This window comes from Hypanus sabinus, chromosome 18 (genome assembly GCF_030144855.1).
Source record: "Hypanus sabinus isolate sHypSab1 chromosome 18, sHypSab1.hap1, whole genome shotgun sequence".
Taxonomy (NCBI): domain Eukaryota; kingdom Metazoa; phylum Chordata; class Chondrichthyes; order Myliobatiformes; family Dasyatidae; genus Hypanus; species Hypanus sabinus.
Window position 1 is genome coordinate 70,669,591 of NC_082723.1, and position 16,705 is coordinate 70,686,295.

At 41.6% G+C, this 16,705-nt stretch overlaps 1 protein-coding gene across 13 annotated transcripts in view; it reads left to right on the top strand.

The window, feature by feature from the left end:
- fbrsl1 (fibrosin-like 1) overlaps positions 1-16,705 on the top strand; it is a 1,000,035-nt gene that overhangs the window by 462,446 nt on the left and 520,884 nt on the right. For 10 of the 13 annotated variants that reach the window (XM_059994617.1, XM_059994618.1, XM_059994619.1 and 7 more), the window contains one exon: positions 9,357-9,437. The exons of the other annotated variants lie outside the window; for them this stretch is intronic. In XM_059994617.1, coding sequence (XP_059850600.1) covers positions 9,357-9,437 — 81 coding nt within the window. The remainder of the gene's footprint in view (positions 1-9,356; positions 9,438-16,705) is intronic. 13 annotated transcript variants of the gene reach the window in all.

Here is a 16,705-nt window from a genome sequence, read left to right on the forward strand (position 1 = left end):
TGTTAAATAAGTCTTATTTTATTGCTGTTTGAATTAACATAGTATCCTAGTGGCCATGCATTTGCATTCCGACATGTCAGTCCATGCAGGTTGGTGGAGCAACACTTTATATTCTATCTGGGTAGCCTTCAACACGGTGGCATGAACATTGATTTCTTTAATTTCTGGTAATTGCCCCCCTCCTCTCCTTCACCATTCCCGTATCCCTCTCGCACCTTCTCTTCTTACCTGCCCATGGCCTCCCTCTGGTGCTCTTCCCCCTTCCCCAGCCCTTTTTCTCTCTTACCAATCAACTTCTCAGCTCTTTTACTTCACCCCTCCCCCTCTCAGTTTCACCTATCACCTACCACCTTGTACTTCTTCCTCCCCCCCCACCCACTTTTTTATTCTGACTCTTCCCCCTTCTTTTACAGCCCTGATGAAGGGTCTTTGCCTGCATTTCCATTGATGCTGCCTGACCTGCTGAGTTCCTTCAGCATATTGTGTGTGTTGCTCTGGATTTGTAGCATCTGCAAATGTTCACATGTTTGTAGTTACTGATTCCTGCATTCTTGCAACAAAATATATTCTTGTAACATAATAAAATTCAAATGTTCTGAGTCACATCAGATAGGAAGATATTTTTAATTGTTGTATGTAAATCTCATAGTTCTTGAGAAAAGTAAATAAAATTACTTATACCAAAGAGAAAACTTTAAAATATTCATGCTGCAGGGAACGGAGTTGGATTAGGTTCACGGAAATCCATGTTCATTCTCAGTAATTTAGATTAATGTTAATATAATGAATGTACAGAGCATTTCCTCCTCTCTAATGAATCCAGATTATTGTTATTTAGTGATATTTGCAACAAATCGCCTTTCTTTGGAAATTAACCGCAGTTAAAGGACACAAAGGGAATATCCGATCCTTTTAAACAGTTTAAAGAGCTTGAGCTCTTATCTGTAATTTTCAGGGTCTCTTTAATTCTGTAAATAACATGATATAGGTTCTCTTGACAGTTCAGGGATCTTAGATTTGTTACTGAGTAGAGAAAAATTACATGTTGTACTGTTCATGGCTGACAGTTCTGCATTTTGAATGAAGAATTTTCCTAACGTCCCATCCTTTTTTATAATTCTCACTTATTTATTGAAATACAATGTGGAACATGCCCTTTTGGCCCTTCGAGCCATATCGCCCAGCAACCCCCAATTTACACGGGACAATTTCCAGTGACCAATGAACCTACCAACCAGTACATCTTTGGACTGTGAGAGGAAACTGGGGTACCCGAGGAAACTTGCACAGTCATGGGGAAAGCGTACAGGTGGGAAATGAGCCCGGTTCCCCTGTACTGTAAAGAGTTCTGCTAACCCCTACGCTACCGTGCCACCCTTCTACATTACAGATTATTATTCTCTGCTAATTTACAACATTTGGGATCAACTGAAAGGAACTTTTCTCAAACTTACAGTGCCGTCACGATGTTTGATTGCCATTTTAATCCAATTTTTAAAAAACATGCAAATATTCATGATGTGTATTTTTAAAGCAAGAAGGGGTGTTTTCCAGTTGGCCTCAACCGTGCTCTATTTCTCAAATTAAATTAATAGATTTAACAGTTTATCTTTTCCTCACCTTTTATTCTGGCATCTTCCTCCTTCCATTTCAGAACCATAAAACATAGAAACATAGAAATCTACAGCATATTAGAAGCCCTTCGGCCCACAATGTTGTGCTGACCATGTAATCTACCCAGCCACATAGACCTCTATTTTTCTAAGCCCCATGTGCATATCCAGGAGTTTTTTTTTAAAGACTGTATTGTATCCGCCTCTACCACCTTTGCTGGCAGTGCATTCCATGCACCCACCACTCTCTGTGTGAAAAACTTACTTCTGACAACCCCCTTGTACCTACTTCCAAGTACCTTAAAACTTTGCCACCTCATGTTAGCCATTTCAGCCCTGGAAAAAGCCTCTGGCTATCCACACGATCAATGCCCCTCATCATCTTATACAACTCTATCAGGTTACTCCCCTCAGTCACTCCACGGAGAAAAGGCCAAGTTCACTCAATCTATTAGTCCTGTTGAAGGATCTTGGCCCAAAACATTGACTGTTTATTCTTTTCCAAAGATGTGACCTGACCTGCTGAGCTCCTGTAGTATTTTTTTGTGTGTTGCTCTTTTATTTTCTTGCTATTTTTTCTGTTGCCCGTCGTGCTAGTAAATTATCCATTTATGTCTGCAACACACAAGATGTTGGAGAAATTCAGGGGGTCATTTAATGTCTTTGGAGAGAAATGGACAGACAAGATGAAGGGTCTTAATTTGAAATGTCAACTGCAAATGTCTCTTCATAGATGCTGCCTGATCTTTAAAAAGTTCCTCCAGCATCTTGTGTGTTGCTTTAGATTCTACATCTGCAGTCCCTTGTGTCCCTGTTTTTGGTGTGCTTTCTTTCTGCCCGACTGCTAGCAGATATTCAGTTTAAATTCCCTCTGTAATGCTATGTAAACTAGGCATGCAGGGATTATTTCCTCTCCATGAAATTTATGGAGTGGAAATAAGCTGAAGATCTTCTAGTAGTAGGTCAGAAAACAAGCAAATTACACTGAAAATAAAGATATCAATGTTCATGTTACTTTTAAAATGTGACCTTAACTCAGATAGATATTAATAATGCAAAACTCTTCAGGTAGAGCGCAGGATTTCTCATGTTTTCTTGCTGGTCCATATCGAAGACAAATTTTCCACATTGTAACAGTATTTCGCTGGATATGGGATGTCCTAATGTTTTAAAATGCATTGTATAAATATATTTCTCATGCTTTACCTTTCTTTTAAAAAGCTATTTATTGTCACACTTCGATCAAAGAGCTATTTCATCAGTCATTCCTTATTGTGGATACTATTGCTGTTAAATATTTCTCTGTTGTATACTTTCTGAAGCATGAAGCTGCATTATTACAGAAGCTGGAGAGTAACCAAACACGCCCTGCACTCTTCCTGATAGTGATCAGTAATATTTCAAACTTTCAAAGTAAACTTTATTATCAAAGTACAGATATGTCACCATATACAACCCTGAGTTTCATTTTCTTGTGGGCATACTCAGTGAGTCTAAAGAATATCAGTGAAAGGTCAGCCAGAGGGCTGAAGGCAAACTGTGAAGATGCAGATATAAATGCATAGCAATAAATAATGAGTACACGAAATAACAAGAAAAAGAGTCCTTAAAGTAAGATCATTGGTTGTGGGAACATCTCAATTAATGGGCAGGTAAGTCCCTTATGTTCAAGAGCCTGATGATTGAGGGTGATAACTGTTCTTGAACCTGTTGATGCGAGTACTGAGGCTCTTGTGCTTTCTACCTGATGGCAGCAGTGAAAAAGGAACATGGCCTGGGTGGTGGGGATTTCTGATGATGGATATTTGCTGCTTCCTTCAGACATCCCAGAAAAATCTCCTGTGTATCCTTGTATTTTGCAGTGGATCTGTGAAAGTTGACCAATTGAATACAGTTTGTTGTCTAAGCTGTAAAAGTATTTAAAAACTAACGATCATAAGTTTTTTTCTTCTTTCGTTCTCTTTTAGCACCCACTTACAGAGGATCTAAAAGTTGCAAAAGAAGTTTGTGAACCCTTTGCAGTTACCTGGTTTTGTGCATTAATTACTTATAAGATGTGGTCTGATCTTCATTGAAGTCACAGTAATAGTCACAGTAACAATAAGGTTAGAATATAAAACCAAGGATGTAACATTGAGACTTTATAAAGCATTGGTGAGGCCTCACTTGGATTATTGTGAGCAGTTTTGGGCCCCTTATTTTAGAAGGTATATGCAGGAATTGGAGATGGTTCAAAGGGGGTTCATGAAAATGATTCCAGGATTAAATAGCTTGTCATATGAAGAGCGTTTAATGGCTCTGGGCCTAAATTCACTAGAATTCAGAAGAATGAGGGGTGACTTCATTGACACCTATCAAAGGGTGAAAGGCCTTGATAGAGTGGAAGTGGAGAGGATGTTTCATATGGTGGGAGAGTCTAAGACCAAAGGACACAGCCTCAGAATAGAAGAGCGTCTGTTCAGAATGAAGATGAGAAGGAATTTCCTTTAGCCAAAGAGAGGTGATTCTTTGTTATTCTTTGCACAGGCAGCTGTGGAGGCCAAGTCTTTATGTGTATTTAAGGCAGAGGTTGAAAGATTCTTGATTGGTCAGGGTATGAAGGGATATGGGGAGAAGGCTGGAGATTGGGGTTGAGAGGAAAAATGGAACGTGCTATGATGAAATGGCGGAGCAGACTCAGTGGGCAAATGGACTAATTCTGCTCCTATATCTTATGGTCTTATGGTCTAATTGACAAGCACAATCTGCCTAAATTAATAACACAAACAATTGTACTTCTTCTCATCAATACTGTGTACCCTATTTAAACAATCACGGTCTAGGTTCAAAAAAGTATGTGAACCTCTGGGGTAATGCGTTTTACAAAAGCTATTTGGAGTCAGGTGTTCCAATCAATGAGATGAGATTGGAGGTATGGGTTGTAGAGGTGCCCTGCCCTATATACAAGTCACACAACGTCAGGGTACTGACAGAGCCTGCTCTTTGCAAGAAAGATCTTGTTTGCGTGCACTATGCCTCGATCAAAACGACTTTCAGAGGACTCTAGAAGAATAATTGTACAGATGCACAAAGCTGGAAAGTGCTACAAAAGTATTTCTAAAGACCTGAGTGTTCATCAGTCCACAGTAAGAGAAACTATCTACAAATAGAGGAAACTCAATATTGTTGCTACTCTCCCTAGGAGTGAGCACCCTGCAAAGATCACACCAAGAGCACAGAGTGCTGAAAGAGGTGAAAAATAACCCAAGGGTAACAGCAAAAGACCCTCAGAAATCTCCAGAACTTGCTAAAAGTTTTTGTTCATGTGTCCACTATAAGAAAAATACTGAACAAAATGGTGTTCATGGAAGGAAACCATGGCTCTCCAATAAAAGCATTGCTGCACATCTCAAGTCAAGTCAAGTCAAATTGACCAAAGTGCTGTACAAACCATAACAGGTAGCTAAAATCACACATACAAGAAACACAGATATAAACAACAAGGCACTCAGCTTATAGGCACAAAATAAACAACACATGAGCCTAGGCACAAACCAAAAATCAGCCACATCAGGAAGATTCAAACACTAGTGAATAAAGGTAAGTGTTGAGCCTGGATTTAAAAGAGTTGATGGAGGGGGCAGATCTGATAGGGAGGGGAGTGCTGTTCCACAGTTGTAGGGGCTGCAACAGCAAAGGTGCGATCACCCCTGAGCTTAAGTTTAGACTATTGGACAGTCAGGAGCCCCAAGTCAGCCAACCTGAGGGACCTGGAAGTAAAATAAGGGGTTAGAAGGTCTGCAATATAGGAGGGGGCCAGCTCATTTAGGGCTTTATAAACAAACAGGTGAACCTTAAAATTAATTCTAAGCTGTACTGGTAGCCAGTGGAGGGAGGCCAGAATGGGAGTAATATGGCCCCTCTTCCAGGCACCTGTCAGGAGCCTGGCTGTGGTGTTCTGGACCAGTCGTAGGCGATACAGGGATGACTGATTAATCCTCGTTTACTGGGAATTGGAATCGTCCAAGCGGGAGGATATAAGGGCTTGGATAACTTTCTCGAGATCTTTGAAAGGGAGAAATGGCTTGATTTTGGCAATAGTACAAAGCTGGAAAAAACTGGATTTTACTACTGCATTAACTTGCTTGTCAAGCTTAAAGGTGGAACCAAATATCACACCAAGGTTTTTGACATGGGGTTTAACAAGGATGGACAGGTTACCAAGACTGTTGGTAATCACTTTGATGGAGTCAGGGGGGCCAAAAAGGACAACTTCAGACTTGCCTTCATTCAGCTGTAGGATGTTTTGTGCCATGCAACACTTTATGTCCTCAAGGCGGTTCATGAGTCTGACTAGATTTGCCAAAATGTTCAACCTTTGTCTCATCTGTCCACACAATATTGTGCCAGTAGCATTGTGGAACATACAGGTGGTCTTTTGCAAACTTAGACTGGTTCATATCCTACCTCAAAAGTAGAAGCTTCTCCGTCAACATAGGCAAAGGGAGATAAAGCTGTGTGTCGTCAGCATAACAATGGAAGGAAATGTCATGTCTTTGAATGATTTGGCCAAGGGGAAGCATGTATATAGAGAAAAGAATGGGACCAAGAATGGAACTTTTGTGGGACGCCGCTGGAGAAACTAGCTGGGGAAGGGGAAAATTTGCCAATGTTGACGGAGAAGCTTCTATTTTTTTTAATAAATATTTTTCTCACTTCCCCCCTCCCCCCCACTCAGCTTCTATTTTTGAGGTAGGATATGAACCAGTTCATGTTTGCAAGGCACCTGTATGTTCCACAATGCTACTGGGACAATATTATGTGGACCGATGAGACAAAGGCTGAACATTTTGGCAGAAATGCTCATAGTGATGTTTGGAGGAAAAAAGGACACTGTACACCAATGCCAAAACCTTATCCCAATTGTGAAATACGGTGAAAGGAGCATCATGGTTTGGACTACTTTGCTGCCTCAGGGCCTGGACTGCTTGTAATTGTTGAGGGAACAATGAATTCAAAATTGTATCAAGACATTTTACAGGAGAATGTCAGGGTAGTGGTCCGTCACCTGAAACTTAATAGAACTTGGATGATGCAACAAGACAATGATCCAAGAGACAAGTGTCAATCACCACAGAATGGTTTAAAAAAGAAAATTGTGTTTTGGAATGATCAAGTCAGAGTCCAGATCTTAACCTAATTGAGATGCTGTGGCATGACCTGAAGAGGGCTGTTCATGCAATGTATCCCAGAAATATTGATGAACTGAAACAGTTTTAAATGGAAGAATGGTCTAAAATTCCTCCTTGCCATTGTACAACTCTGATCAGCAGCTACAGGAAACGTTTGGTAGAGGTCATTGCTACTAAAGGAGATTCTACCAGTTATTAAGTACAAGGGTTCACATACTTTTTCCAGCCTGGACTGTGAATGATTAAACAATATGTTCAATAAAGACATGAAAAGTACAATTGTTTGTGTGTTATTAGTTTAGGCAGATTGTATTTGTCTATTATTGTGACTTAGATGAAGATCAGAATATACTTTGTGTAATTTATGCAGAAAACCAGGTAATTACAAAGGGTTCACAAACTTATTCTTGTAACTGTGCACTAAGATACCATGATATACATTGTCCATTAATTAAAATTTGTGTCTGCACCACAGCCATCAACACTATCATCAGAAATCTTACTCTGTGTGCAACAGAATCCCTTTCAACAGTTGATTTGAACAAAAGCTTTTCATTGAGTTTGATCATTATTACGTGTTCTCTAAAGAGAAAAAAATATTCCTTCCCTATATATTCACAGAAGCATAAGTAGCTTGTTGCACAAAAGCAGAGTCTCTATACATTCTCCTGCGAACTTGCTGAGGTTGTCTATTGTAGCTGGTGCTCCTGAAACAGCCGCCTCTATATTGCTGAGACCCATCTTAAATTCAGGGATCACTTCATCAAACACCTCTGCACCATCCACCACAAGTAGGAATTTCTGCTGGCCAGACATTTTAATTCCGATTCCCATTCCCGTAACAACATGTTGATCCATTGCCTCCTTATATGCCAAGGTGAGGCCACCTCAAGAGTGAAGGGGCAACACCTTATATTCTCCAACCTGATGGCATGAGTATTAATTTCTCCTTCCATCAGAAATTACCCCCTCCCTATTCCCCACTCTAACCGTACATCTCTTCTCAGCTGCCTATCACCTTCCCCTGGCTCTCCTCCTCCTTCCCTTTCCACTATGGTCCACTCACTTCTCCTGTGAGATTCCTTCTTCTCCAACCCTTGACTTACCCCATTCACCTGGCTTCACCTATCACTTTCCAGCTTGCTTCCTTCTCTATTCTGGCATCTTCCCCTTCCTTCTCAGTCCTGAAGAAAGGTCTTGGCCCAAAACATCAACTACTTATTCATTTCCATAATTGCTGCCTGACCTGCTGATAGCCCCCAATGTTTTGTGTGCATTACTTTCAATCTCTATACAATTTAGTATGTCATATCAAACAAGACCAGAACTCTGTTATCAAAAGTTTGAAAACTAAACTCTTTGGAGCTGCTTGCACATTGTAGATGTTTAGTGAGATTCCAGGAAGCTAATTTTCAAAACCCTGACCTAACAAGCACTCTGAAATCTGGTGTTGTGACATTGGTATAATATCATTATTATGTCTCAAGAATAAAAATGCTAGATTCAGGATTATAAACATGCACTTATATCTTTGAAATGAACATGCTCCAAAATTCCAAATATAAAAAGGTTGCTTCCTGAGTGCTTTTTTGTGTATCTTATGGAATTTGATCTGCTGATCATGAAAATCACCTATCATTTTTCCAATTCGCCTATATTTATTATTTCAATTCATAATTAAAATCAGAATAACTGATGCCAAGATTAAGGAAGGCATTTTTGTTGGTCCACAAATCAAACAGGTCATCAGTGACAGGCAATTTGTAGAACTTGTAGTGGGACCAGAGAAAATCGCATGGAAGGCATTCAAGGATATTGTTGAAAATTCTCTTGGCAACTACAGAGCACCAAACTACGTAGAGCCGCCTGACAACATGCCTTCAAGTTCACAAAACCATGAAGTGCACCAAGTCACTAAAAATTCTGCATTCCCATTTAGACTTCTTGGTGTTGTCAGTGACACCAGGACATTGCGGTCATGGAGAAACTGTATCAGGCAACTGGAATCCATCAATGCTGGCTGATTATTGTTGGACACTTAAGTGAGAAGCCTCAGACACGGAGTACAAACGAAAATCATCAACAAAATATTTTTCGCTTAGTTGAACTACTGCAATTAAACACAGTAAAAGTTTATTTCTTGTTTATCCAAATTCCTACATGATACAAATAGTCTGAAATTATATTGTGTTCAGCTTCAAGTGGTCTATCATAAATAAAATAAAATCTGAGGAAGCAACACTTCCAAAAAAAATTGCTTGTGCAGTGTTAGTTAAGTTCACAGGAAAATGTGTACAAGCTGGATATTGTATTTTGTTTTATTATGTCTAATAAAATGTTCACACAGCTTCTCAAACAATCTGTGCTAACAGCCAAGGACTGCTTTAAGCATGTTTCTAAAAATGATTGTAGTTGTTCCTATGAACAATTAACATTGAAGAATGTCATTTGCACTCCTGCGCTATGAACTACAACCACATTTCAGTATTTGCAGAATAATTTCTAGAATACTGTGAGATAACATATTGTCCCAATCTGTTCATACTTCTAATTCTACTTTATAATATTTCAGATATCTTGCACAAAAGATGTACGAATTTCGAAAGCTGAACAGGCCTTCAATACTCAAAGGGTTAATCCTCCAACCAAACAAGTGAATATCCTTTTTTTTTGTTTGCTTTTCTGAATGTGCAGGACATTTAACTTTTTGGAGGATTATTGTAACATTTCAATGTACAGTGCATCATTAGAAATATCAGTTTGAAAATGCCAAGGAGTATCCCTAAAAGTAAAAAAAGACTCATGGTCCTGAAACTTGAATAATTATTCTTTAAGTATATTGGTCCCTTTGATCCTCTGCTAAGAATAAATTGGGACTTGTTTGCAAGAAATGTAGCAGTAGATTTTTATTACCTTAAAGAAATTATTTGGTGTTCTGCCCGTGCTGTCAAAAAGGTTCTTGAAATTGTCATATTTATATCATATTACATTGAGGGCGTTGTTGGCTCTGTGAGAAGTTTATTTCTCAAACCAAATATATGAGGAATCTGGGGATATTTCTAAACTTACCTCAGATGTGGTTGAAAATTGCATTGGTGTTTCTGCACAAGGAAAGGGGGTGGGAGGGGGTAAACGCAATCTTAATTTATTTCCCCGTTAGTTTTAGTTGAGGACCAGGCTTTTCTCAACTAATGAAAGGTGGCTCTGTTTGGACTCTGTGATTGCTTTGTTAGGTGCTTTGTATGGCTTTCATGCCCAATATCAGTGCACAAAACCAACAGTGTATGCTCCCAAAATGAGATTTTCTTTATCGTTTATTTTACTGTGGCATAATTGGGACTTAGCAGCATATTAAGAGTCTGATAAGTGACATTTGTATTCTGTTGTTGTGACCCAGGGGAAGCAGGGAGCATTTCTGCCTTCTCTTTTATTTGTCATACTAATCCCTTTGATGTTCATGCTGCTATAGAGTTCTAAATAGAGCCATACACAATGGTTAAAAGGGTTTTTGCTGTTTCTTGACCCGTCAGTTTAAGAACTTGCCGTTTTTTTAGTAAATTGAATGGATCTCCTTCATTATCATTTAAATGAGCCCCCATATCCTTCCAAATGCTTAAATTTCAATGTGGTTCTAAAGCTGTGATAATTTGAAATATTCATTCCCTCAAGGGTAACATTTCAGAGACACTGAATGCCATTGTTACATGTTCTCATATTTTTCTGGGCGAGATGGGAAAATAGACTGGTAATTGTCTGCTGAGCCTCTAGAATGGGTGCTCCAGTTAGTCGAGACATTGGCTCTAATTGTCATGGGGGGGTGCTGCTGATGAATCATGTTGTATGCATGCAGCAGCCATGGCCAAATTGAGTGATATAGCCAGAGCTATGTGCAAATTGGCAATTATTAGCACAACAGAAAGGCTGGCAGGTGTAGAATGCCTTCCGAGGTTTTGATTGGAAAAGGAAATAGCAAAATTTATGTGATGAAGGCTAGTTGATTAGGGCTGATGAAGCAAGTATGGCTGGCTAGCTCAGAAACCTGACTCAAGTGGAGATGTACCGATTATCGGAATATTTGATTAAATTTGCATTACTGCACTGGTCGATTATTAATTTCATAGCTGAATACTCTTTCAGCTACCACGTCTGCTAAAGAGCCAATGATTAGTGCCTGTCTCTCATTGGAAAATGTTTCTTCAGCACTTCTCTGCAGCTTTTCTATCACTCGCGGTAATTTTTGTCACAGTTTATCAAAAAGCAGATGGTCACTCTTGGCTTAAATCCATTGGATTTAAGGTAGCGTGTGCTTTGTTCTAGACAGTTGTGATAGACAGTGGTTGTGGAAATATGAAGGTGTTGCAATACATGGTAATGTGCCAACAGACCTATCATGTGCTTTGCATATTTGATGATATGCATGCTTTAACTAATCCTATCCTTACCCAGAATTCTTATATTTATTTATTGAGATACAGCATGATTGCCTCCCACATTCCAAAGGAGCACTGAGAAGGTTAATTGGTCATTGTAAATTGTCCCATGATTGCGCTAGGATTAAATTGAGGTAGCTGAGCAGTGCAGTTCGAAGTGCCTATTCTGCACTGTATCTCTAAATAAATAAATACATGGATGACACTGTTAAAGGAAGAAGTTGCTGCTGGTCTCTATCTCAAATAGATGATCTCTTCCTCTGAAACAATGTCCCCTTGTTGTAGAATTCCCCTCAAGGAGAAACACGCCTGTAGCATCTATCTCTTCAAGCCTTCTTATGTTTCTGTTTCTCAGTTTTCACTGGGTATTTACCTTGAAGGATGAAAATGGGTCAAGTGGTCTTTCCGATCTGAATTTTGTTGATGTCATGATGATGGCACTACCTGTATTGCCAAACTGTTTACAACTTCCAGAAATGTGTAGGGGTGAGATTCCTCCTCACTATCACTGAAGCCTGTCATCAGCCAAATCTATCCATTCCATAGTGTAGAACAACACACACAAAATGCTGGTGGAACACAGCAGGCCAGGCAGCATCTATAGGGAGAAGCACTGTAGACGTTTCGGGCCGAGACCCTTCGTCAAGACTAACCGAAAGGAAAGATGGTAAGAGATTTGAAAGTAGTGGGGGGAGGGGGAAATGCGAAATGATAGGAGAAGACCGGAGGGGGTGGGATGAAGCTAAGAGCTGGAAAGGTGATTGGCGAAAGTGATACAGAGCTGGAGAAGGGAAAGGATCATGGGACAGGAGGCCTGGGGAGAATGAAAGGGGGAGGGGGTAAGCACCAGAGGGAGATGGAGAACAGGCAGAGTGATGGGCAGAGAGAGAGAGAGAAAAAAAAACAACTAAATATATCAGGGATGGGGTAAGAAGGGGAGGAGGGGCATTAACGGAAGTTAGAGAAGTTGATGTTCATGCCATCAGGTTGGAGGCTACCCAGCAGGTATATAAGGTGTTGCTCCTGCAACCTGAATTTGGATTCATTTTGACAGTAGAGGAGGCCATGGATAGACATATCAGAATGGGAATGGGACGTGGAATTAAAATGAGTGGCCACTGGGAGATCCTGCTTTCTCTGGCGGACCCAGCGTAGGTGTTCAGTGAAATGGTCTCCCAGTCTGTGTCGAGTCTCACCAACATATAAAAGGCCACACCGGGAGCACCGGACACAGTATACCACACCAGCCGACTCACCTGGAAGGAGTGAATGGTGGTGAGGGAGGAAGTGTAAGGGCAGGTGTAGCACTTGTTCCGCTTACAAGGATAAGTGCTAGGAGGGAGATCCTGGGAAGGGATGGGGAGGGGGGGACAAGTGGACAAGGGAATCGCGTAGGGAGCGATCCCTGCGGAAAGCAGAAAGAGCGGGGGAGGAAAGATGTGCTTGGTAGTGGGATCCCATTGCAGGTGGCGGAAGTTACAGAGAATTATACGTTGGGCCTGGAGGTGGTGGGGTGGTAGGTGAGGACAAGGGGAACCCTATCCCGAGTGGGGTGGCGGGCTTAAAAAAGGAAGACTATTCCTCTTCCCACCCTGTCTCTTGCAAAACTGCTATCCCCTTCTCACAATTCCTCCGTCTCCACCGCATCTGCTGTCAGGATGAGGCTTTTCATTCCAGGATGAAGGAGGTGTCTTCCTTTTTTAAACAAAGGAGCTTCCCTTCTTCCACCATCAACTCTGCTCTCAAACGCATCTCTCCCATTTCCCGCACATCTGCCCTCATCCCATCCGCCCACCTTCCCACTCAGGATAGGGTTCCCCTTGTCCTCACCTACCACCCCACCAGCCTCCAGGTCCAACGTATAATTCTCCATAACTTCTGCCACCTGCAACGGGATCCCACTACCAAGCACATCTTTCCCCCCCCCCCCCCACCTTTCTGCTTTTCGCAGGGATCACTCCCTACGCGACTCCCTAGTTCACTCGTGTGTCCCACCCCCCCATCCCTTCCCACCGATTTCCCTCCTGGCACTTATCCTTGTAAGCGGAACAAGTGCTACACCTGCCCTTACACTTCCTCCCTCACCACCATTCAGTCCTTCCAGGTGAGGCGACACTTCACCTGTGAGTCGGCTGGTGTGGTATACTGCGTCCGGTGCTCCTGGTGTGGCCTTTTATATGTTGATGAGACTCGACACAGACTGGGAGACCATTTCACTGAACACCTACGCTGGGTCCGCCAGAGAAAGCAGGATCTCCCAGTGGCCACACATTTTAATTCCACATCCCATTTCCATTCTGATATTTCTATCCATGGCCTCCTCTATTGTCAAAATGAATCCAAACTCAGGTTGGAGGAACAACACCTTATATACCGGCTGGGTAGCCTCCAACCTGATGGCATGAACATTGACTTTTCTAACTTCCGTTAATGCCCCTCCTCCCCTTCTTACCCCATCCCTGACATACTTAGTTGTTTGGTTTTTTTCTGTCTCTCTGCCCATCACTCTGCCTGTTCTCCATCTCCCTCTGGTGCTAACCCCTCTCCCCCTTTCATTCTCCCCAGGCCTCCTGTCCCATGATACTTTCCCTTCTCCAGCTCTATATCACTTTCGCCAATCACCTTTCCAGCTCTTAGCTTCATCCCACCCCCTCCGGTCTTCTGCTATCATTTTGCATTTCCCCCTCGCCCCACTACTTTAAAATCTCTTACCATCTTTCCTTTCAGTTAGTCCTGATGAAGGGTCTCGGCCCGAAACGTCGACAGTGCTTCTCCTTATAGATGCTGCCTAGCCTGCTGTGTTCCACCAGCATTTGCTGTGCGTTGTTTGAATTTCCAGCATCTGCAGATTTCCTCGTGTTTGCCTCATAGTGTGGAACACTGGATTCAACCAGTGGTATGAGAGATGACAACATCCCGGATGCAGTACTGAAGATTTGTTCTACAGACTAGCTGCAGCCTCTAGCTACAACATTCTGTTAGTTTCAACAATGGCATCTACCCAATGGTATGGAAAATTCACAAAAGGCAGGACAGCATGGTAGCATAGTGGTGAGTGTAACGCTTTACAGTACAGGCGACCTGGGACAAATTCCCGTCACTGCTGTCTGTAAGGAGTTTGGGTGTCTTCCCCGTGACCGTGTGGGTTTCTTCTGGGTGCTGTAGTTCCCTCACACAGTCCGAAGACGTTGTCCTGTGGTTAGGCTCAGAGTAAATTGGGGGAATTGCTGGGCGGTGCGGCTCAAAGGGCTGAAAAGGCCTATTTTGGCACTGTAGTTCAATAAATAAATAAATATTCTCAAGCAATCTATTGTCAGTCATCAGCAATATGAGGGGAGATATGACGGAAGCAGTCACCAGTCTTAGTTAACCTGTTTACCAGTGTTCAAGTTGGGTTTTGACTGAACCAATCAGCTCCAGCACTAATCATGACTATGGTCCTGACATTGGGCGCAGTGACGCAGCAGTAGCGGGTGCCACAGTAGCATAGCAGTTTGTGTGGTGGTATTGCAGCTCAGGGTGATGGAGTTCAGTTTTGATGTCATCTGTAAGGAGTTTGTATATCCTCCCCTGTGGGTTTCCTCCGAGTGCTTTGGTTTACTTCTGCAGTCCAGAGTTGAACCAGTTGGTTGGTTAATTGGTCATTATAAATTGTTCTGTGATTCGGCTAGGATTAAATCAGGGGCTTGCTGGAGGAACAGCTTGAAGGTCCTCAAGGCCAGTGCTATGGGATTTGAATAAAATAAACTGAATTTCAGTGGTGGGGTGAAAGTGACTTCCCATGTAATCAAACTGGCATTTGATTACCATTGGGGATCCATGGCAATACAGAACAGTCTGGCCTTCAGAGGAAACCCCCCAAGGGTTGGAGTCATGCCTTGAATAAAGGCAGATGGTAGTGATTGTTGGAGGCCCATCATTCCATCCTGAGTACTTCACTGCTACCCAGGGAGTGGAGAATTCGTGGGATTCATTGCTACAGGTGACTGTGGAGGTCAAGTCATTGGGTATATTTAAAGCAGAGGTTGATAGATTCTTGATTGGTCAGGGCATGAAGGGGTGTGGGGAAAAGGCAGGAGACTGGGGCTGAGAAGGAAAATGGATCAGCCATGATGAAATAGCAAGGCAAACTCGATGGGCCAAATGGCCTAATTCTGCTCCTATATCTTATGATCTTAATATTTTCTCAACAACTATTGATGCAGCACCTTATTAAATTTCTTCTGAAAATCTACAATATACGTACTACATTTACTAGGTCTCCTTTCTCCAAAGCCCTTGTGTTGGCGTTCACAGTGACCTTTATTGTTGTTTGAATGGCTAGGTGATAACAGTTCTATTTGCCATTGAGATTTGTGCTACTGTTAAAAATAGCAAATTATTTTCAATGTTTTCTTAAAAATTAATTTCTAAAATGTGTATTGACATTTCACATCTGCTTTTAAGTCTATAATGTTTTATAAAGTATTTGTTGTTAGATCAAAATTGTGCTTTTTCTGTTTCTTGTTTGCTTATTCTGAGAATTATTAAATAAGATTCACTGGTCAGCCAAATTCCTGGAAGGCTATAGTCTATTTGAACTGAACACCGATAGCAGTTAACAGTGGAAAAGGGGAAGTTCCACCACAGATTGCTTAATCTGTGTTGACAGATTACTTTGAGGTTAGTGGCAAGTGCCATTGCTTTGCCACTAACCACAAATTTAAGATCTATAACAATGCATACCATAGATGACCTATTGCAGTATAGAATGAAGCCATCACATTTCGAGACCCATGATTTTAATTGATTGGTTGCAAAACTAATTTATATAAGGTCACCCACTCTTGGGTTGAACTCCCCAGTTCCAGATATTTAAACAGTGTAGTCATTTACAAAATTCAGGGATTCAAAGAAAACTTATTTATCAAAGTACATATTAATTATACAGTCTTGAGATTTGTCTGCTTACAGGCAGCCACAAAGCAAGAAACCCAAAAGGACTCAATTTAAAAAAAGAAAGACACAGCATCAACGTACAGAGAAAGAGGAAAAAAACACAAATCGTGCTAACAATAGAAGCGAGTAACAGCATTCTGAGTCCGTAGGCCCAAATCCCTGGAGCAGCCAGATAAGGTCCATAGCCTCGGTCTCAGTTCATCATATACTAGGGCGAATCGCCATGAAGCTCACAGACACAAAGCGTGTGGCAGCCAGAGCTGTTTCACAGCTTCAGTGCCACAGAGAGGAATGAACATCACATGAGAGTGAGCAAAATCAACATCCTGCCTTTCCATTCTATCTGGGCCAGCAGCTAAATCATCCAAACACCAGGTCGTCCCCCGCATTAGGGCCTGGGCCCTGCTGCGGTCTTGTACTCTGGACCTAGACCTCGCTGCCCAGGCCAAAGCCATTCTCGACCTCTCCAAATAGGCTTGGTGTTGATATTGGTTGATCCAACAATTTTTGTTCATATTAAACTTTTAGCATAGTAGACACACCGAAGCACTTC